Source organism: Urocampus carinirostris, chromosome 2 (genome assembly GCF_059441175.1).
Source record: "Urocampus carinirostris isolate Australia breed hairy pipefish chromosome 2, RoL_Ucar_1.0, whole genome shotgun sequence".
NCBI classification, from domain to species: Eukaryota; Metazoa; Chordata; class Actinopteri; order Syngnathiformes; family Syngnathidae; genus Urocampus; species Urocampus carinirostris.
Genome location: NC_142350.1, coordinates 57,817,595 through 57,840,371, shown reverse-complemented (window position 1 = coordinate 57,840,371; position 22,777 = coordinate 57,817,595). Strand labels below are relative to the sequence as shown.

The window sequence follows — 22,777 nt, the reverse complement described above, 5'->3', positions numbered from 1 at the left end:
GACACACAACTTCATAGAGTACAGCTTAAACCACAGCCGCAATTGCTAGACCTAAACCAATCTGGAGGGACAGAAACAGCAGTTAAATCAAAGATCGACTCATGTAAGCGCTGGTTACTTTCATCTTCCTCTATGCTTGCAAGACATGGACCCTCACCTCAACACTGGAAAAGGAGATGCAATGCCTCAGAGATGCAATGCTAAAAGAAACTTCTATGAAATGAAATGATCTGCATTTATATAGCGCTTTTTAAGTCAAGACTTCCCAAAGCGCTTTACAGTGTGCTTCACATTTCCCAATAGCGGCCGTGCAGCCATGTAAGGCGCTAACCTGCTTATTGGGGGTATTAGGGGTTCAGTGTCTTACCCAAGGACACTTCGACATGTAACACGGAGGAGCCGGGATTCAAACTGCGATCTCTTGATCCCAAAACGAGCGCTCTACCTCCTGAGCCACTGCCGCCCCTAAGGCGGTTGGCGCTAAGGTTGGCGGCATCAGCTACTTAGTCCAAAGGAAACACTGTCAGAGGGCACAATAGACCCTACGAAGAACTGTTGTCAACTGCACGCAGAGAGGTAAACTTCACTGGTATGGTCACGTCACAAGATCATCAGGACTGACCAAGATAATTCTCCAGGGCAAAGTCTGAAGGGGCAGGAGGAGAGGAAGAACTGGGCAGACAACATTAAGAAATGGACTGGTGCCAAATTTTCCACGTCTCAAAAACCGGCCAGGAACCGTCAACAGTGGAAAAAGCTGTCCAGAGTTGTGTCCTCATTGGTGCAGTTAAGTGAACCATGAACCGTGATGACTACAGTGAAACTTAAATCATCTCTTACTAGTAAGCCATACTTTCTTTTATTTCTCATAAAAATGAAATAATAAAATAATACATTTTTCTTGATATTGATTTGATTTTAGTAACCAAATAAAATAAAATAAAGATCAGCCAATCAAATTCAGACCTATAAAAAGGCTTAAGAAAAATAATTTAATTGATTACTAAAAAAGGAATCAAAGCTAAATTGAGGTATATAGTTGACATTTTCAACAAATGTCACTCTATACAGAAAAATAACCCCATTTGGCAAAAGAGTGGACTGCTTGTGTTAGTTTGACCCAAATTCCTGGATTATTTTACAAAAAAAAAAAAAAATAGAAAAACAGAAAAAGAAACAAACCCAAAAAATCTTTATAAATATGTAGTGTTATTGAAAAACAGTCCCTTCTAAATTCAGTTTTGTATGAAATAAACCTTTGCAAAAAATTTGGAAATTGGGTTTTAACCACCCATGTAGGTTTTAGATCAGGTGATTGTGTAATAATAGTCTGTGGTTTGCAATAATCTGAGGTCTGTGCATCCCTTTGAGACTCCTTGTGCTTAAGGGTTATACAAATAAACAAGATTTCACTTGACTTGACTATCTAAATAGATCCAGTGTTAGAAGTGCAAAATTGGAGTTGGGTGCACATGAAGGCTTTAAAGCAAACACGTATAAAAAACGGTTATCTTCACTTCTGGAAAACAGCTGTCATTTTGCAATGCTCACTATCCTCAATCTTTAGAATGCGATGGATCCACTGTTTGGAAACAACTCGTAAAGCATAACCTTGACTGTCTTAGCTAAAAACGCAATATACAGCATTGTGCATTTAATTTTTTTGCCACCAACCGTTCATCTGTCCACAATTGCATCTTGCCGTGCGGCGTGTGTGTCTGGAATGAGAGGCGGTCACTGTTGCTGCGATGGTGTTGTTGCGTTTTCTCGGGTGTGAGCTGCTGCCGAAGCGATTCCAGCTCGCGCTCGTACATTAGCCTTTGTTCCTCCAGAGCCGTGCGCTTCTCTTCCAGGTACTGCTTTTCCAAGACATGGACCACATTCTGCATGGGGTCTAGGAAAAAACACAGGCAGGTGTGATGAAATGTCATGTAAAACACATGATATAGAGTAAAATGAAAAAATATATTTAGGGAACTCAAACAGTAAATTGTTGCTCTGGATTGGAGAGTGAAATTGTTGCAAAAACTGGATATAAAAATCTCCATGCCCCTGTTCAAATGCATACTTCTCTTTTTAATATTGAACACTGTGGGGTCTAAAATCGACCTCTTACATGTTGTGGGAAGCTATTTACAAGTTGCTGACACTAGAAAAAAATACACTAAGCATTTGGACTTTTTACAACTGCCAGTTGGACAGGGGGAGGGGCCAGGAGAGGAGGAACTTACGTCCGTCTCCTTGGCCGCGCTCCCAACTTCCCCCACCAAACTGCATTTATTTAGGTGGAACAAAGACAGAGTAAGAAAGAAACGCCCCTTTGGGCGGTACCAATATTTGAAAAAGAAACGTGATACCATCTGGTTTAAAAATACAGACTTTTGTGGAACTAGTTTAAGCCCACTTTACAAATACCTGGGAAGGAGATTGCAAAAGAATTCTTTTATTATTATTACACACGCTTTATTGTCACTATTGGGCAATATTGTTGCTGTTCTTTGATCCTTGCACCCTTTAGGGCCCCGCTGTTGAACAAAAGAGTGTGTTGTGTCACCCTGACCCGAGTGACATGGCCGCTTTCTTGCGTCCAGGTTCAGGTTGTGTGTGTTTTTGCTACTTTTCCCCTTTTTTATTTTTTCTGTTTTTGTATGTGTTTGTCTTGCTGTCGGTCGCCCTTCTTGAGGGATATGACCAGGGTATATAGATAGATAGATAGATAGATAGATAGATAGATAGATAGATAGATAGATAGATAGATAGATAGATAGATAGATAGATAAAATTTTGAGCGTATACTTAACAATACATTTATCAATATTTTTTAATTCATTAAAGTGATTGATAGCTACAAATAGATTTCTGTTTAATAAAAACCTAATCAATAGATTTGGCTCTTTAATACTTATCGTTTTGCAGTTAGAGGCCCAAGTTGCATGGGAAGGAAAACAAATGGATTGCTGCCAATTTTTGTTTTTGCCTGTTTTTATTTTGTTTATTTTTTGCATGTGGTGGTTAACTGTTAAACCATAAAAGCTTCAACACACTAACAACTTTTAATCGTGTGATTACAAATGACTGCCAAGATAAAGAGGGCCCACTGTTGACTCGCGCCTAAGGACGTATATTTTACAGTTGTGGAATTTAAAAAATGACTGCTTTGATAAGATGGGAGTAACTGAAAAAAATAAAAATCTTCAGATAAGGGTTTTATTGTTCTTTTAGGTCCTATCTACAGATTTGTAATGTCGAGTAGATTTTCTCTCTTTACCATTGTTTCCCAGAGTTTTCATCATGACCTCCATCTGGGCAAACTCATAGCTGTAGTCCTGCTCAGAAGATGCCTCACTGGCGGTTTCCACATCCATCTCCACAAAGCTGTCCCTTGGGGAAGCCCTCTCCAGCTCCTTCAAACGGTCCCTCCGCTTTCGTTTTGGTAAGTTGATCCTGTGACATAGTTTGTTTTCAGTTTTTTAATTCGTCGGAACAAATTTGAAGTCGATATGTGACACACCTAAAAAAGTGGTTATTGCCCCACAAAATTCGGTCTCCGTGCCAGAGATGTACTAAGGAATCGATCATTGTTCCGTTAACACAAGTCCTGGGGAGAAAACATCAAGTGGATTGTTATCTGCATCCTTTCAAGAAGGGAAACGGCAAAAATCAAAGCAGAGCTTTCAGATTCCTCGACCATGAGCTCATGCGAGGCTTCCATAGACAAACATAGTAGCAGTTTTACTTCATCTCACCGGGCGTTCCCTAGGGGCATCAAGGTGACATCACCGTCCGGGCAAAGTTCCAGCATGCAGTGCATCGGCTGGATACCGATCCCGAACAGCTGGATGTCCTGAGACGTGTCAGCACCGACATGGGTGCGCTCCTACACACAGGTGGAAGACAGATTTAAGAGACGTTAGCAGCAGGCCTGAAAGGAATTTCCTTCATCTCCCCCATGTTTGGCCTAATTTGTTGTGACAGAATGAGAAAACAAGACGCTAACTGCAAGAATAAAACTGGGACAAAACCGGGCCAAGGTTGAAAAAATTGGGAGGCTCACACTGCGCGTGTAGGCGTAAGAAAAACATCTCCTTCTTCAAAGGATGTCCAACCCTTTTGGACGCGGTCATTCTACATTGAAACGGCAGGCACAGTCTGCAGAATCCAGACAAAGGCCTGTTGTTCTGTGCACTGTGCAGGTTGCTCCCACACACTTCTATCAGAATGTCTTGCAACTTTCTCAGTCATACACAGGATCTTGAAAACCACAAAATTTTAATCCTGAGAATAGGACTCACTTTTTATATGCTTGGAGGTAAAAACTCCAAACACATTCCTGCTCATTTAGTCAGGTCTTGCTAACAGGGAGGAAAGGAAGGAAACTCGAACTAGAAATAAGATCGCCAACAAAGACTTTCAATGATCCAATGAATGATGACTGTTGATCACCAAAAAAATAACACTGTGCAGAATTTCACATGTACACACATCTAAACTATAATCACATATATATATGTATATATATATATATATATATATATATATATATATATATATATATACTGTATATATAAACACATTAATTTAGGATACCTTGAAATGGCAGAGGTATGGAAGCAATGTTACATAACTATGCAAGTGTAGTCATGTATTTTGTAATGAGAGGGCATATACACAGAACATAATTTATAGAGGCAATTTCATAACATTGACCTTAAAATTAGAACCTTGAAGCTCAAAATTGCACACTGTGATTGGCCTATGTTTTTTTCCAGGACTAATAACAGACAGATACTATTTTTTCTTGATAATAAGGGAACAGTTTTGGTTTTAATTACAAATTCCAACTTTGTTTCAACAATTTAAAGCAATATGTGTCATGATTACCGATGTTAATCACCTGTGCCCGCTCCTTTGGCGCCAACTGCCTCGGAATCTGATTGGCTCCCTGTCCCTATTTAAACCCACTCCTATCTGTCCCCTTTTGTCAGTCCGTCTGCGAACCTCAGTTAACAATAGGCAAGCCTTTTTCGACCCGGACTCCCACCTGTTTTTTGCTCCCATCTGTCCCCCCGGCTTCGACCCGTTTTTTATTCTGACGTCTACTCTCCTTTCCGGGCTTACAACTTGCTTCCGACCCACACTGAAACGAACCAACCTTGATCCAGAAAGCTTATGTAACAAAAGACCTGTGTCAAACCTACCGTTTCTTTTTAAAGTACTTGAAAAAGTTGTAGCACAGCAGCTGAATGATTTTATATTGGAGAACAATCTTTTTGAATCAATGCAATTAGGATCCAGGGCTAACCACTCTACTGAGACAGCCCTGAATAAGGTAACCAATGATCTTCTAGTGGCAATGGACTCTGGCTCTTCATCACTCTTCCTGCTGCTGGACTTTAGTGCTGCCTTTGACACTGTGGACCATAATATCTTACTAGAACGGTTGGAAAAATGGATTGGTCTCCCAGGAACCGTCCTCTAATGGTTGAGATCCTACCTCTCAGATAGGACGCACTGTGTTAAATATGGCGAAATGACATCTGAGCCCTTTAGTGTTACCTGTGGTGTTCCACATGGTTCAGTACCTAGTCCCCTTCTTTTCAGCATTTACATGCTTCCATTAGGTGATATTATTCGCAAGTATAATATCGGTTTCCATTGCTACGCAGATGTAGGTTTTAGATGAGAGGATGGTGTCATAATGGTCTGTAGTCTGCAATAGTCTTTGATCTGTGCAGCCCTTTGAGACTCTTCGTGATTAAAGGCTATACAAATGAACATGACTTGACTTAATGTGATCTGACCCAGACCACATTTTTGCTCTCCTGTCCCGACAACTGACCCATTTTTCCATTCCCGACACCGCCATCGCTCGCTACGGAAGATCCACTTCCGTGTTTGGATCACAATCCGAGTACGAACAAAACAACCTAATTTGTTTTGGGTTTGGTTTGAAAAAAAAATTGAAAAAAAAGATGTAACTTTTGGGGTTCTTTTAAACAATTGACACACTATTGACAAAATTACATTTTTATTATGGTTTGTATGTTTTACAGAAAACAAACTATTTTGTACAATGCAGACCGATTCTTTTAGAAAACCGAAGTTTATTTTTTGTGGAACAAAAAAGAAAAATTTGGGGGCAATTGTTTAAAAAAGTACCCAATATTAAGGGTAATCTTGAAGAAAGATACTGTACTCCTTTCTGGGGGGTGTTGTCTTATTTTAAGTCACTAAATTTCGGTGGTTGTTTTGAACAAAACTATCCAATCTGGATAATTTATTTTAAAGGTCTGTGAGTGTTATTTAGGACCTCCTAGTGGTAAAAAAAAAAACTAATTCCTTAAAAATATATATATTTTTTAAAATACAGTAATGAGCAAAAACTTATGAGCTATCACATGATAATGCATTTTTTTATAAATACTTGTAAGTCAAGAAATAAGTGTTTATTTTACATGACATGGGCCTTACCTAAAACTAAAAGGGTGCGTCACATCAACCAAAATAGTAAACCCAATTTGGCTTTTTATTTTTTTACGCAATTTTTTTTCAGAGTTCACCTTACCTTCAGGTAGTAAACAAGAAGTTCGTTTAAGGCGGGATCTGCATTCAGATTAACGAGGAAACACTTGTCTTCACCCACTTTAATTCCAGATGTTTCTAGAGAGATTCCCATACTCTCCAGTTGCTTTTGTCGTTCCTAGAAAACAGCATGATTTTCCTGTAAGGTTATTGGGTCTATTTATTGAATATTACCTATAAATATATATATATATATATATATATATATATATATATATATATATATATATATATATATATATATATATATATATATATATATATATATATATATATATATGTAGACACAAACCGTGGCTATCTCCTCAGTCTTCCGTAGCTTTTCCTCCCATGTGACTGTCATTTCCATGATGAGTTTCTCGGATTCATTAAGTTTCTCTTCAAGCTCAGGCGCCTTCAAAGACTTTTGAGAAGATCATGTCACAGTCACGGCAAAATCGCAAAGCAAGCTCCTTACGGAAATCTTACCTCAGCCTGAGACAGCTGAATTTTTAGCTTCTCCACCTCCTCTCGGAGCTCTCGAATGATGCGAGCGTTGGGATCTTCGTTGACGACGGCGTGGTTGACGATCCTCTTGGCCCGATCGGCATAGCGCAGAGTGGAAAGAGTTTCTTCGTAGTTGTCTGCCGCAGGACTCACTGTCGCGATCATAGCCGTCTTGCTGTTTCCACCCAAGTTGTCCTGAAGAGAAAAAGCGGTAAAAGTAAATGAAATGTGACGGAAACAATTTAAAGCAAATATTATCTTGAATTAGAGTACAAACCTTTAGCAGCCATGTGAGGACTGAGTCTCTGTAAGGCACAAATTTGGCCTTTCCCTTTCCCGCTGACTGATCAGCCAAAGCAGAAATAACACAACCTAAAGTGGTCAGTGACCTACAAGCAGAGCAGTAATTACTTAAAAAATTCAAGATCTGTTAAACGTTATTTCCACCCAACCAAAACATTTCAACCTACAACCACAATGCTATATAAATCAAAGGCAACACAGCTATAATAGATCATTTACACATTTAGCTGTCTATGGCATTGAATGAGTTACATTTGTTGTTAATTTATTGATGGCAACTGACTTCTATCAACATCATAAAAGTTCCATTTACCGGAAATTCCGGGCTACCAAAGGCTACTCTTTTGCTACATTTTAAACCCAAAGGCTTAAAATACCTTGCGGCATATTCTTTTTTATTATTGTGGCGGCACAGAGGAAAACGGCAAGGGGCTCTTTTTCACACTGCATGCCCTCTAAATACAAAACATTGCAGTGACATCTGGAAACATGTATGACGCCCTTCAAGAGAAATTAGTCCTTGTTTCTGTCAACATTATTCAAATTATACATGTTTAAGAGTATTTTATAGAATATTTAAAACACACTCATGATATATCAACCTTTTCACACATAAATCATGTCCTGAATGTATACATCCGAATTAGTCAGCAGTGGAATTTATCTCCCTTCTTATCATGGGCATCAATGCCAGGTCTCTGAAGTTTCCTTTAATCCTCGAGGAAGGACAACAAGCGAATGCAATTTGGTCCATTTCTGCAGCAATCACCAATGACAACAACACAAAGAGACATGGCTGTGTTGCAATCTGGCACTATTCTCCAAAATAAGACTAGCCCTGGGGCTGTTGTCTAAAAATATAAAAATCACATTTTACCCAAGGTCTTCATTTGCATTTTCATTCAGCACAGTAGTTAAATATGTGCTTATCTTTGTGATCGCCCTCTTGAATGGTCACATGATCCAACGTGTGACATAAACAACCTAGAGAAGAACTAAAAAATGCAAAGCTGAAAACGGTGCCGGGTGTGCGCTGGTCTTGTAAGAAATGGCCTGAATAAGATCATTTGTATGGCTGTTTAAGCCTGCAGCTTTAAATCCAGTGCGACTTTTACAAAGACAAAATTAAGTTTTGTTCAGCTCTTAATCATGTAGTCCTGATAGTTACTGTATTTTTGCTTAACTTGCTATGAATCATTTCATATTTTTAATTTGTGAAATGTGCAATCGTACAAATATACACACTTGTTGATGTTGCTTCCTTCTTTGAGTCGTTCCCCAGCAGCTCCTGTCTTAGATACGCGCTCACTCCCTGCTAGGTCAACGAGACTCATTTTGCTCACCTTCTCTCCGGAATTCTGGCAATGAATCGAACCCATTGCAGGGTCAACACTTTTGCAGAACACTGCATTCGAATGACAGAATCAAAAGACTTACCCCAGATTGTAGATCGTATAATGTTTGTGTGACAATAATACTGAAGACGGCGTGAGATCGGCTGCTCTCCTCGTTCATATTGGTGGCTGCCACCGTGCGAGATTTGTTCCCCTCTGACATGAGGACCTCGATGTCCTAATAAGAAGAAGACAAAACTTAGTGTTGTTTGCTGTTTATTCTAGAGCAGGGGTGGAAAAGTCAAACTGATGGAACGGCCAAACAAAGAAATTAAGCGAGATGTTGAGTGCCGGGCTGATTAAATTTTGAACATTTTTAAAATGACGTACTAACACTAGTGAAACTAATGATCTGGTAAAATAAGCAATAGTGGTTAAAACATTTGCCTAACAAGCGAAAGGTCCCTGGTTCGAGACCAGGTAAAAACATGTTGGCCTGGAGAGCAATGAGCGCCACCTGGCGGTACTTGCCGATGACACAGCACAGGAAAATTGTGTCCCTATGACCTTAGTGGTTAAGGGATCCAACCAACCAACCAACGACAAATTTTCTTTAATAAGAAAATCTCAATTACTGCATTTTCCAGACTATAGGGTGCACCCAAGAACCTTAAATTGGCCGGAAATTTGAAAGTGTGCCTTATAATCCAGTGCCCTCTAGAGCAATTGCCCATTATTATTTTTATTCAATTCAGAATATAATTCGGTGGTTACCGATTCAGCCAGCAGGTGCATGGCGAAAAAAAGTCTTTCAATCCCTTTTGTCGCATCCCTCAGCCGAAAGGATAGAGAAAAGGAAACCAGAAAAGGCTTGGTTTTGCTATGTTTCCTGACTGGTGAGACAAGGCTGCGGCTTTTGGCCTTGTTGGTCGGCATCGTCCCCAGGCGACCTAGGTCGGTGAGGCTTCCCCCTGTTTTTGAGCACGAGTGAAGTCAACAGGAAGAGGAGAGGGCGATTTTAAAGGGGATCAGGTGACAGAGGCAGGTCCTATGACCAATGAGTTCCTGCTTTTCAAAATAAGGTTCACCAACTGGTTGATTATAATTATTATGATGATTAGAATTGTGTATAATAGGCAACATTTCATTTTACTTCTCTTCTCTTCTCTTTACTTCTCTTCTCTTGGGTTGATGTGGCCCTTGGTCCTTGACTCTAAAATATGTGTTCTAGAGAATATTAATGGTCTTAAGATGCTTAGTGCTATTACATGTGCACTGTCCTGACCAGCTCAAAGGGTAGACCCAATCACGTGTTTTCTCACAATTGTATTGAAAGAAAGAGGAAGGGCAGCGCCCTCGATCCGATGCTCGTTGGACGCGGGAAGCAAGTCGCTCTCGCAATCGGATTGTGATCCGAATACGGAAGTGGATCTTCAGTCGCGGGCGATGGCGGGGTCAGGAACGGAAAAACAGGTCGATAGCCGGGACAGGAGAGCAAAAACGAGGTCAAGGTCAGTAAGTCGGGACGGGAGAGCAGACGTGGTCGGGATCAAAACGGGTCATAAGTCAGTACGGGAGAGCAGACGTAGTTGGGATCAAAACGGGTTGTAGCCAGAGACAAACGGGAGCAAAAGTGGGACAGGCGGTAGTCAGGGTCGAAAAAGGCTTGCCTTGTAAAAACAGAGGTTCGCAGACGGACCGACAACAGGGGATTGACAGGACTGGGTCCAAATAGGGACAGAGAGACAATCAGAACCCGCAGCGGTTGGCACCAAATGAGCGGGCACAGGTAATTCACATCGGTAATCATGACAGTGCACCTAAAATATAGCTATTTATTAAAGCAGCAACCCTGACCACAGTAATACATGTCTTAAGTTTTGGAGTTGAACATTTGGTTGAGATTTCAGTGGATTCTTGGGGAAAATGTGCAAACTAAGGCCGCCAATGTTCACTGGGTCACAACCGGCAGTGAGACAAAGAACTCGGAAATCCAGTGCGTTAATATCAGGCCAACATGGCACACAGAAATAGGGTGGAGTAGTTTAAACTAAGTCAAGGAAATCCCCACAAATAATTGGCATAAAATCCAGCCAAACCCACCCGAATTCCACATTCACATAATATGTGTTATTACAAGCGGATAAGGATTAAAACCACATTGTTAAGTTCCGTGGAAGTTGGCTGGAACGACGAGTACTTCTAAATGACTGGTGAATTTGTGGAATATGTGAGAATTTCTTCATTGGTGCACTAAGAAGGTAGCCAAGACATTAAAAGGAATACCTCAAAGTTGGTCACGGCCAGCTGAGACAATCCATCCACGTAAGGACCCAGAACTTTGTGCTCACGAACCTTTAGAGACTGTCGGCTCCTTCAAAGAAGATGAAGAAAAGGTCTAGTGAGTGAAAGGAGTGTAAATGCCTCTTGTGGCACAAAGCACATTTAATTTCCTCTTCCTCCTTTTCCGAGGCCTTTACGACAATTCCCAGCATTAATAAAACCATCAGCATCACTTCAAGCATGCCATTTTGCAGAAGGATAGTAAATTGGCTTTTGAAAACGACTTCAGAGCAATTTCTGCCTTCCCACCATGTGACGAGAGGAAATAAATCTTTTGTATTGAGCTTATTTCCAGAAAATGTGTCTTTGAGGCCCACTAAACTTGTAGTTATTTTATTTCTTGATCATTTTTTTCAGTTTGAAATATTGGTCGCCTTCAAAAGAGATTGCATGAGAAGCCTGGGTTGTTTGTTATTTTCACTATTATTCCTCACTGTTGTTCGTTATTTTCACTACGAAGCACTGTTTACGTGATTGTCAAAAATGATCAATAATATTTGATGTCCACACCCTTTAGTGTCATGATTGCCGATGGGAATCACTTGTGCCCGCTCTTTTGGCTCCAACTGCTGCAGGCTCTGATTGGCTCCCTGTCCCTATTTAAACCCAGTCCTGTTTATCCCCCGTTGTCAGTCTACCTGCGTACCTCTGTTTATACAAGGCAAGCCTTTTTCAACCCTCACTCCCGCCTGTCCCGTTTTTGCTCCCGTTTGTCTCCGGCTACGACCTATTTCGTTCCCGACCACGTCTGCTCTCCCGCCCCGGCTTAAGACCCATTTTTGATCCCGACTACGTCTACTCTCAGGTCCTGGCTCACTACTCGTTTCCGACCCCGACCACGCTTTGCTCTCCCATTCCCGGCTACCGACCTGTTTTTCCATCCCTGACACCGCCATCGCTTGCTACAGAAGATACACTTCCGTGTTCGGATCACAGTCTGAGTCCGAGAGCGACCAGCTTCCCGCATCCAGCGAACACCGGATCGTGGGAGCAGCCCTTCTTCTTTCTTTCAATAAAACTTGTGATAAACGTTACGCAATCGTGTCCTGTTTCCGTTCTGGTCCTGACATTTAGGGCTGATCTGCTTTTTGTAACCTAGGATATTTAATACAAAGAAATGGCTCAGGGGAGGACTTTTAGAACAGCTTGGCATTTTCTTTTTTAAAGGAGTTTGTTACAGTCTTCTCCTGTTCTCCTTGCATGTTCAAAATGATTTGATGACTTCTCTCTTTAGTTTGAGTACTAAACTATACGCATATTACTTTTCCTATTTTATGACATTTGAAATGCACTTTCAAGTCAAACATGAATAGTTAATAAAAAGCAAAATCATGTTATATAATGGGCAGCACGGCGGCGCAGTGGTAAGCGCTTGTGCGGCACAGTTCATGTCATGGGAACCTGTCGTGGGTTCAAATCCAGCTCCAGACTTCCTGTGCGGAGTTTGTATGTTCTCCCCGTGCTTGCGTGGGTTTCCTCCGGGCACTCCGGTTTCCTCCCACGTTCCAAAAACATGCATTTCAGGTGGATTGGCCGGTCCAAATTGTCCCTAGGTGTGAATGAGCGAATGAGTTGTCTGTCCCTGTGTGCCCTGCTATTGGCTGGCAACCAGTTCAGGGTGTCCCCTGCCCACTGCCCGGAGATGGCTGGGATGGGCTCCAGCCCCCCCGCGACCCTAATGAGGATAAGCGGTACGGCTGATGAGATGAGATGTTATATAATAGGAGATAATTTTGCTTGTTTGTAATACATTTTTCCTATTTTATTTAAAATAATAACAATAATAATAATACATTGTATTTCGAAACGCCTTTAGGACACCCAATGTCGTTGTACATATGAGTAAGACACAACTATAAACGAAGAGTAAAACAAACAAGTAATACATAGCAAATAAAACACATTAAAGTTAAAAGGGGCAGAGTGTGAGGCAGATGGTCAAGAATAGGCAAGTCTGAAGAGGTGAGTTTTGAGTCCGGATTTGAAGGTGGACAGCGTCGCAGAAATTCAGAGGTCAGGCGGCAGTGAGTTCCAGAGCTGGGGGGCAGAGCCTCTGAAAGCTCTGCTCTCCATGGAGTTCAGGGTGGCAGGGGGTATAGTGAGATGGAGGAAGATGATCTGAGGGTGCGGGATGGCGTGGCAGCGTGAAGGAGGTTGGAGAGGTAGGGAGGGGCAAGGTTATGAATGGCCATGTAGGTGTAGAGCAGGATTTTGAAAGGGGTGATGTAATGGCGAGAGGGGGTTTTGGTACTTGAACTAAATCTTAAAATATGAAAAAATACATATTTAAAATAAAGATCTGCCAGGGAGCTGAGCTAACTTGTATTACTACATTTTTGTTAAACCACTAAGTGGACATTTTGAAGCAAAGAAACGTTAGGAGGCATTGCAGGATACTGTACACAACGCAGTATTTGACAAAATGTCATTTAGAGAATTAGTGACAAAAGTGCTGCCAGCTTGAAAGAAACTGCAATCCATTGTAGTTGTGCGCACGTTTCACATTTCACACAGTTTAACTTTTCCACACCAAGTCATCATGAGACCATTACAGAAGCCATTTAGGTCTTGGCGTACCATCAGTTCAAGGAAGGAGTAGAGAATTTTCCCCCAAAAAGAAGTAATCGAACCCAGGTTGTTCTACGTGTATGATAAGTGTGTTGCGCTCCAATACTTTCTCCGTTGTGAATTAAGATAAAAGCGTGCCAGAGAGCACCAAAAGCCCAGAAACGAGAAAAGCTATAGCTTGTCAAATGGATCCAGTAAATGAAAAACATCCTGCGTAATATCAAAAACAATAAAACTCGATGTGATGAGATTCGACAGCGAGAGGTAGGGCAAGTGTGTGAACAATCAGTATATACGGGATTTTAAACGCTAAAATAAATTGCTGCCAGATGCGCAGTCTGGAGAAAATCTAGAGGAAACAGGGTTTAACATTTAGCACCTGACTTTAAAAATACATTTCTCTTCAAAAGTAGCTGATACAGATGTCTTCTGCTTCTTGGGTACGTCCTTGAAAGAAGTTTCATATAAATATAGGTTGACATTTAAAAAATCGGATACACACACGAATCAGAACATTTACAGTGGGCATGAAGAAAATAAAAACAGGAATAGCTCAAATGCATTCACGATTCTGTCACTTGCCGGCTAATTGCCCTCACCTGTGCTCACTCTTTCAGCTCTAGCTTCAACTTGTTCCCTAATTATCCCTCTCCTTTTTTTAAGCACTTCATTCTCGTTCACTCTTGGTCAGTCTGTCAGCAAACCTCAGCACATGCAAGGCAAGCACTTTTGGACTCGGGCTCCCGTTTTGATTCCGATCTTTTTCCGTATCCTGCCTGATTTCGTCCCCTGTTTCCTGTATCGATCCTCCGTCCCTGGCTTCCCGATCATCTCCGGTTACCTGACTTGCTTCCGATCCCCGACCACGCTTCATTTCCCTGTTCCGGCTACCCGACTTGCTTCCAATCCCCGACCACGCTTTGTTCTCCTGTCCCGGCTACCCGACCTGCTTCCAATTCACGACCAAGCTACGTTCTCCTGTCCCGGCTACCCGACTCTCCACCTGTCACCGGCCGCGAGGGCTTCCTGATCCTCCTGCCCAGCGAGTACCAGATCACTGTCTTTTTTCTCTCGCCCTGACCTCCCCGATCCCTTAATAAAGCATTGTCTGAAACGTTTGGGTCCACTGCTTGTTCCGGTCGTGACACAAAGATGTTTTGTCAAAGAGCAGTTCTTCGCTTATTTCTATTTCAGTTCACTTTTAGCATGATTGTATTGAGTAATAGCTTGCAACTGCCAAATAAGGACTGCCTTTGGATGCAACGGAGCTCAGCTTTCCAACAGATAAGGAGAAAATAATGATTTTCCCTTTGGATATGAAAACATTCCTCCTTTCAGGAGGGGCTGATTTTCAGTTCACAACTGCAACCCAAACGATAAAGTGACACATAGGAATGATATACGTTTTTTATGACAAACCCTAAGGCCAGTATCTATCAGTCAAGGAGAAATCTGATAGCTGTTAGTCACTCTATCCAACTCAGTGGTTATAGATCCACTCAGGTGAACTGTTACCAGGTTTCCTCTTTCCATTCTAGTGACCTACCATCCCAGCCAGGTAATATGTTTATCGGCTTTTGAGTTTACGTGCACATACACTACATTTTCAGCAGTTATTTAACCTAAAGCTTTTTCCAGTTTTTATCGTAGCAGAGCCTCATAAGTATGGTATGTTGATAGACCTATTCTATCCCTATACGACTACAAACTCTATGTTTGGCCTTTGTTTCTTCCTAGAAATATCCTTAAAGCAGAAGTCAACCCAAAACATTTTCCCCTCCCATTTTTCCTGACATGTTTAAAATATGTTCGTACATTGATTTATCACAAAGTCTATTTCTACATGATGTTTAGTTTGAGGTGTACTTAAATGGTTTAAAATTAAATCTTTTTTAATCCGGGGATAGTGTGACTTCACGTGCATGCTCATGGTTTTCTTTAGTTCCAGGATGAAAATGGTGAAAGTGAGAAAAGGATTGTTTTAAATACCAAACCCCAAATACATAAAAAAAGAGTTTGTTCGAGCGCTGAAAAGATAGACACGTATTTGCACGTGCAACAAAAGTAGCTCGACAGAGGCTGCAATGATGATTTCAGCCAGAATATGGCGTCAGCGAGTAAGATATTTTGAAATTACGGATATCGCATTTAAGTTTCCCTTTTGGCTGAATAATTTCATCAGTATTTAATAATTGTGACTTTGTAAGACAATATTCTCTTGGCCTTTTGATTTGCTATTCAGAAGCCTGCTAAAGGCTCAATGCTAATTGCAAACAGTGTTTAAAGGGACAGTATGTATTATTCGACCACAAATGTAGTGCAACCACTTTAGCAGGGAATTTAATTAAAGGTGTCATAAAGCCATTGATCACAACTAAACAGATTTGGAAACTAGACTCATCTTAAAAGTCTCTTATTTTTAGTAGTCATGCAACACCTATTGTCTATTTTTTTCTTATTTGAATTGCAATGGAAAAGACCTGCACTTATTACGAGATCCAATTTCAGAAGGACAACACCATTCAAATTTGATTCCAACAATGGGAAAGTCCATCTATCTATCCTGATTTGAGAAACAAGTCACACCAACTGCAGTAATCTGAAAATAGTAAAAAATATAAAAAAATATACTAAGATCAGGTAATTGTGTCATGGTAATCCTGTGCAGTCCTTTGAGACATTTTTGTGATTAAGGGCTATATAAATAAATTTGACTTGACTTGACTTGAACATGGGCAGCAGGGCAGCGCAGTGGTTAGCGCATGTGCAGCAGTTTTGAGGAGATGGGTGGAGTTTGCATGTTCTCCCTGTGCTTGCGTGGGTTTCCTCCGGGCACTTCGGTGTCCTCCCACATTCCAACAACATGCATGTCAGGTAAATTGGCCGGTTCAAATTGTCCCTAAGTGTGAATGAGCGAGTGAATTGTCTGTCTCTGTGTGCCCTGCGACTGGCTGGCAACCAGTACAGGGTGTCCCCTTCCCACTGCCCGAAGATAGCTAGGATAGGCTCCAGCACCCTAGTAACCTACTAAGGATAAGTGGCGCAGATAATGGATGGATGGATGGATACTGCAAAATGTTATAAAGGAGAATCGGGCAGTACCCTAGATAGCCAAATTAGAAGCAGCCAGCTGATGCTGGAGTCGGAATGAATCAGAAAAAAATGACACATCGCAGTCTGTGCAAGCAGCTGTGTGTCACTGCAAGTCCTAAACATTAGCTCACTAGCTTCAGCCAAGACATTTGGGTCACATGTGTGTTTACTACAAGAAAAGCACAAGACCACCCATCAAACTCACCCTTTGGGATCCAGTAGGTCTCGGACCTTCTCGTTGTAGATTTCCATGTAAGACACTTCCACTTTAAAAGTGTGGCCCTCGTTGGTTTCTTGTTGGACCCTCTCAAACAGCGAGCAGCACAGGCGAGGGATTAAACCTGGCTGCTCTCCGTTTCCCATCATAGAAAACGACTTGCCAGAACCTACCGACACAAAAGAAGATTTAAATTGAATTCACCTGAATTCAATTGTTTACATCTCTCATCCAGTTAATGTTTGACACCTCATCATAGAGAGCAGGGGTCACCAACCTTCTCTAAGCTCAGAGCTACTTTTTGATACTGATGGCACGAAAGGCTACGAGTTTGATATGCAGTTCTAGAATGACAACTAATCCTGTTATTACTATGTTATTACTATGTTGTTACTATGTCGTTAACAGGGTCTCATTATTATAAGTCAAGTTAAAATAGGCTCTGTCAACCACTATAACACATGCCAGTTAGAAATCAAATTTCCTGGAAAATCACAATGACCCATATCTGGTGAGCTAATCAGATGTTCATAGGGGGCACCATGTTGGAGAACCCTGTCATGGACAATCCATTAAATAAACCAGAATAAAGGTACAGACGCTGTCCTACTTACGAACGAGTTAAGTTCCGGACAATCGTTCGTAAGTTGAATTTGTTCGTAAGTTGCCTCAGTGCTATACTTTGTGTAGAATGTATGTTTAAGGTTTATATAAATGTTTTTATGGCTTGTATGAGTAGCCTGTAGGTCAGGATGGCCGAGTGGTCTAAGGCGCTGCGTTTAGGCCGCAGTCTCCCCTGGAGGCGTGGGTTCGAATCCCACTTCTGACATTAGATTTTGTGAATTTCCCTGCAGGGATGAATAAGGTATCGATCTATCTATCTGTATTGTTTTGAAACTGAAAAATAAACGTTTGTATGGGTAACCTGTGGGTCAGGATGGCCGAGTGGTCTAAGGCGCTGCGTTTAGGCCGCAGTCTCCCCTGGAGGCGTGGGTTTGAATCCCACTTCTGACATTGAATTTTGTGAATTTCCCTGCAGGGATCAATAAGGTATCTATCTATCTGTATTGTTTTGAAACTGAAAAATAAACGTTTGTATGGGTAACCTGTGGGTCAGGATGGCCGAGTGGTCTAAGGCGCTGCATTTAGGCCGCAGTCTCCCCGGAGGCGTGGGTTTGAATCCCACTTCTGACATTGAATTTTGTGAATTTCCCTGCAGGGATGAATAAGGTATCTATCTATCTGTATTGTTTTGAAACTGAAAAATAAACGTTTCTATGGGTAACCTGTGGGTCAGGATGGCCAACCTGTGGGTCAGGATGGCCAACCTGTGGGTCAGGATGGCCAACCTGTGGGTCAGGATGGCCAACCTGTGGGTCAGGATGGCCAACCTGTGGGTCAGGATGGCCAACCTGTGGGTCAGGATGGCCAACCTGTGGGTCAGGATGGCCAACCTGTGGGTCAGGATGGCCAACCTGTGGGTCAGGATGGCCGAGTGGTCTAAGGCGCTGTGTTTAGGCCGCAGTCTCCCCTGGAGGCGTGGGTTCGAATCCCACTTCTGACATGAAATTTTGTGAATTTCCCTGCGGGGATGAATAAGGTATCTATCTATCTGTATTGTTTTGAAAACTGAAAAATAAACGTTTGATAAGATAGTATGCTCTATAACGTTTCAAAACAGGCTGAGTGATAAAGCACAGTACTGAAAAACAAAGCTACCCTTTAGGCGTCGACATTCTGTCGTCTGTAAAGCCCTTTGAGACTCCTTGTGATTAAGGGCGTCACAAATAAACATGAATTGACTATAAAGATAAAGTCAAGTTAGTAACTTACTTTTGGAAGAGGAGCTTCAAGAGGTCCTCTTCCATGGCAGAGAGCCAGAAAAAAAGTGTTCCAACCATTTTCTCAACCGCATCAAGCTTTCTTTTTCCACTTTAGTTGCAAAAGAAACGGCTCGCCTCTTCTTTACACTTTACACAAACCATATTGAATGGATGCACGGGATATTAAACAATAAAAATTTCAAAGAAGCGCTGGAGATTCAGTAGAGTATGTTTACACGAACTAGGAAGAAGAATCCAGATTTTTTTCTCCGGGGTGGATGCTGGGTGACCTCTCACAGCGCCACGCGGCGGAAAGAAACACTACTGTAATGTCCTGTTCTCGGGGAAAAGGTGCACACTACAAAATATAACCTACAGCAATGTCCAGATATTTTTCGACATTGCGAAAAAAAATTATCATATCTACCGGTTTACACAAGTTGAATGGTCGTAAGTAGGAGAGCGTCCGTACTGTTTGTACGCACATCACATCCATCCATCCGCCCCTATTTTCTAGCCATACAATTTAACGTAATTATACCATTTCAGAATTACCTGTTTGTCCATAGGCAAATATGCAGGCATTATATCCCTGGAATGCATTTTCAAGTATTCCTTCTCCAAGGCACTTGAACACCACCTCTTGACCTTTTAAACAAAGAATCAGTTACCATGGAGATCGGAGTATCATTGTGTCAAACACTTGCTTTAGTGCGCATCTTTAAGTCATTGTGGCAAACAAAGAGGTGAACAAGAAATCTAGACTTAAAAAGGCGACCACTCGCTGCCTGGTCATGTAGAAACTATTTAGCAGTGCCACACAGTGTTCTTGTGTCGAGCTACTTGAAAATAGAGCAGCTGTTTATTAAGCTAAATAAAGATTAGGCTTTGCAGCTTCAGGCGGTGCTATCAGCTTGTCTCCTTCATGCATTAGATCTCCATCACGAAACAAATTAGCAGGCAAAATGGCCACCACAAATCCAAGTGTGCCTTTGGCTCGCAATTATAAACCGATATTTTTCTTAAAATACATCTGAGAAAATATGTAAAAGAGCTAAAAGTATTTGATCTAACATTCACAAATGTATTGTAGCCCTGGAAAAATAGTAAACGGCACAAGAGGCTGCAAACTATTCATTTTGTTACATCATAGATCGTCATTTTGTTATTTTTAGCAGCCGAGGGGCAAGGCATTTAAGTCGAATTTCGTTTCGACATGCTAAATTTAGGTTAAAGGGATGTGTGTATTATGTAGTGCTTCATAGTTGTAAAAAAACCCTTCATTCATTAAAAAAAAACAATATTGTTTCAAATAATAAGCATGTATCGTTTAAACGTGCATTTTTAAAGTCGTGAAATTATCCTTAATTCTACATAACATGGGCCTCATCCAAAGGGAGCTAAAATAATGATAATAACTGCCTTCTTATTGCCACGGATACCCAAAAGTCTCAAAAAAGGAAGGAAAAAAAATGACAAGTAAAGTGCTGCGTTTTGGTCACTTAGAGTCGCTTTAATTTGTAGTCTTCTTTGTGCTTTGTAGCACTCGTTTTCGGTTGAACTACACCACATATGTAAAGTCAAGGCCTGCAGAAGGTTTTCTATGGTCCCTGCTGTGATTTTAGGTCACTAGCACAACTGACCCGCAGTAAGCCGGGACCCAGTGGATCTTTTTACACACACAAACACTATATTTCCCACAATGCAACGCACGCTCAAGCTTGAGAGAAAGACGGGGAGATAGAACATGAATTCGATGTACATCCGCCCTTCAAAATTATTGACAAAAACATCACATTTTTCTTAGATTTTAGGTTGCAAAGAAGTTTTTTTGAGAAATTTCCACATATATATATTAAGTCATTGTTTATTATAAGAAACTATTGCTTTATTCATCTGATCATGTTGGAATATATTTGTTTAGTTTTTAGAAGTTTCAATTAGGTTTACCGGGCTATATGCGTCATATGGTAGGGCGCCCGCTTTGAGACTGGGAGGTCGCTGGTTCGCGCCTCGGCCGAGTCATACCTGACTTATAACATTGGTAAAATGGCGGCGCCCTCTGTTGGCTGCGGCTGCATCGGCTCGCTACAACGGGTCAGGTGTATCGACATTTCGTTCTGTGTACATTGTTACAAAGAATGACAATACAAAGGAAATTATTATTATTATTATTATTATATTAAATGTATCATTGAACATTTGATCTGATCAGCCTTCGGCTTGTGGCAAACATTTGTATTTGGCCCCTGGTTTAGTTGACTCTGACACCCCTGTACTACACGGGACAGCATCAATTAGTGGCCAAGTCATACACACTGTCCCTTTAAAGTCGAAATAGGACCTAAAATTTAGAGCACCCTCTGGTGGTAGATATATTGACAGCTTTACATTTGTAACAGGCATGTTTTCAGCCACCTATAACTGTTTCTTAAGACTTTAAAAGACCAAGGTGGACTTTATATGACATATTTTGTCCGTAAATTGTCCACATGGTTCATAAAAGTATATGTCGACACTGTTTTGCCCAAACTGTAAGGCGCACCCCGTACATTATTAAAGAATAATCGTTTTCTTTCTTTTTTTTATATAAAAAAATGCCTCAAATGATATATTTACCAAGAAGAACACACAGAAAAACGGCTACCTCAGACATTAAAAATGTTCCCAATAGCTGACTCAGCCCTTTTGGTTTTGTCGCTTCAGCATTTTTCCCCAGAAAGACTTTTTTCTCTTCTAGACCAGAATCACATTGAATACCAACACCATATTTTACAGGCAGTTGAGTAAGTTACCCTAGATGTGAAAAAAGTCCAAAAAACTGACTCAGCATTTAGTCTGTGCAGTCCTTTGAGACTTCTTGTGATTAAGTGCTAAACAAATAAATTTGATTTGACTTGACTCTGAGTTCTTTTGCAAGGAAGGAAGACTCATCATGTGTGACTCACCGGCATATTTGGGAACGTTGGACTCATCCATGGACCAAAAACAATGGTCAAAGGCGAACACCTGCCGAGAAGAATGCAAAATTATCAACACACTTTCCACACCTGTCTGAGCAACACAACCTCATCCTACTTTCTTTCCAGGCACAATGATCAGGCTTATTTTGCCCAGCCGTGTGAGTAAATCAGCAGAATCGAGAATGTCTGCTGGAGTAAGATGCAGACTAACTGAGCCTATTGTTCGAGTAATGCTCATTAAGACGGTCTGTGCAAATCCACTGTTAGCGGTTTTGTCGTAGTGGCTGCAGCTAAATGAATTCATAAATCAGGGTCAGCGCTTCCCCAAGAAATTCCAACACTCAGTGACCCTCGTCTCCAAGGAAACGGGGCCGGTGGTGTATGCTGGCTCGTAGCCCTCAGTACTGTGTTTCACAACACTGAATTGAGTAGAAGAGACCCCTTGCTTTGTATCCCAGAGGCACCTGCATGAGTTTTGCAGCCAGCGACACAGAGTGATGCTCTCGGGGGAAAAAAAAGGAGGCTCTTTGGCCCAAAAGGAAAACAACACCTGTTACCGTCCATAGTAACTATCTGTACTATATGTGTAGTGATAGGGCTAAGCACAAATATGTTTACTATTACTGAGTGTTTAAAGCTAAAGGGAAGATCTTGGGCCAAGGCCCGAACGTGGAGGATCTACACAGCATACATGTAATTTTCTATATAAAGAAAATGCTCACCAAACTATCAATTTACACAAAATTACTAAATCTGGAGAAATTTTCCTCCTCGGTGTTGGGGTAAAAGATGCGCGGCTTCCTCCTCCCACCTCCTTACGTCAGACGTAATTTCTTCTTCTTGCCAAAAGCTTACAAACTTTCTTTTTATTTTTTGCCCAAATCTTTCACTTTTTGCAGCTCATAATATGCAGAATTTGATTTTCTTTCGGTGCCATTTTGTTCAGTTTCACGTTAGTTCGCTGCATGAGGCAGAGATACGCACTCCTGCGGCAAATAAAAGATTCGGGTTTATGTCAGGGTTGCTGTTTCAAATTGAGTTTATCCGTCAGGTTTGGGCAGGTTC

At 41.3% G+C, this 22,777-nt stretch overlaps 1 protein-coding gene and 4 non-coding genes across 8 annotated transcripts in view; 4 read left to right on the top strand and 1 right to left on the bottom strand.

Moving 5' to 3' along the window:
• The window catches only part of kif13a (kinesin family member 13A), a 72,214-nt gene that overhangs the window by 26,888 nt on the left and 22,549 nt on the right, over positions 1-22,777 (bottom strand). For all 4 annotated transcript variants that reach the window (XM_088327284.1, XM_088327286.1, XM_088327285.1 and 1 more), the window contains exons 4-17: positions 21,698-21,758; positions 19,305-19,397; positions 16,915-17,095; positions 10,992-11,079; positions 8,809-8,943; positions 8,617-8,729; positions 7,346-7,457; positions 7,051-7,263; positions 6,875-6,985; positions 6,566-6,700; positions 3,747-3,877; positions 3,512-3,598; positions 3,269-3,444; positions 1,675-1,894 (exon numbers count right to left, since the gene is read on the bottom strand). In XM_088327284.1, the coding sequence (XP_088183410.1) occupies positions 1,675-1,894; positions 3,269-3,444; positions 3,512-3,598; positions 3,747-3,877; positions 6,566-6,700; positions 6,875-6,985; positions 7,051-7,263; positions 7,346-7,457; positions 8,617-8,729; positions 8,809-8,943; positions 10,992-11,079; positions 16,915-17,095; positions 19,305-19,397; positions 21,698-21,758 (1,856 nt within the window). The remainder of the gene's footprint in view (positions 1-1,674; positions 1,895-3,268; positions 3,445-3,511; positions 3,599-3,746; positions 3,878-6,565; positions 6,701-6,874; positions 6,986-7,050; positions 7,264-7,345; positions 7,458-8,616; positions 8,730-8,808; positions 8,944-10,991; positions 11,080-16,914; positions 17,096-19,304; positions 19,398-21,697; positions 21,759-22,777) is intronic.
• Positions 17,673-17,755, top strand: trnal-uag (transfer RNA leucine (anticodon UAG)). The gene has a single exon. It is a non-coding gene; the product is annotated as a tRNA-Leu (tRNA).
• Positions 17,858-17,940, top strand: trnal-uag (transfer RNA leucine (anticodon UAG)). Its single transcript has one exon. It is a non-coding gene; the product is annotated as a tRNA-Leu (tRNA).
• On the top strand, positions 18,039-18,120 carry trnal-uag (transfer RNA leucine (anticodon UAG)). The gene has a single exon. It is a non-coding gene; the product is annotated as a tRNA-Leu (tRNA).
• Positions 18,408-18,490, top strand: trnal-uag (transfer RNA leucine (anticodon UAG)). The gene has a single exon. It is a non-coding gene; the product is annotated as a tRNA-Leu (tRNA).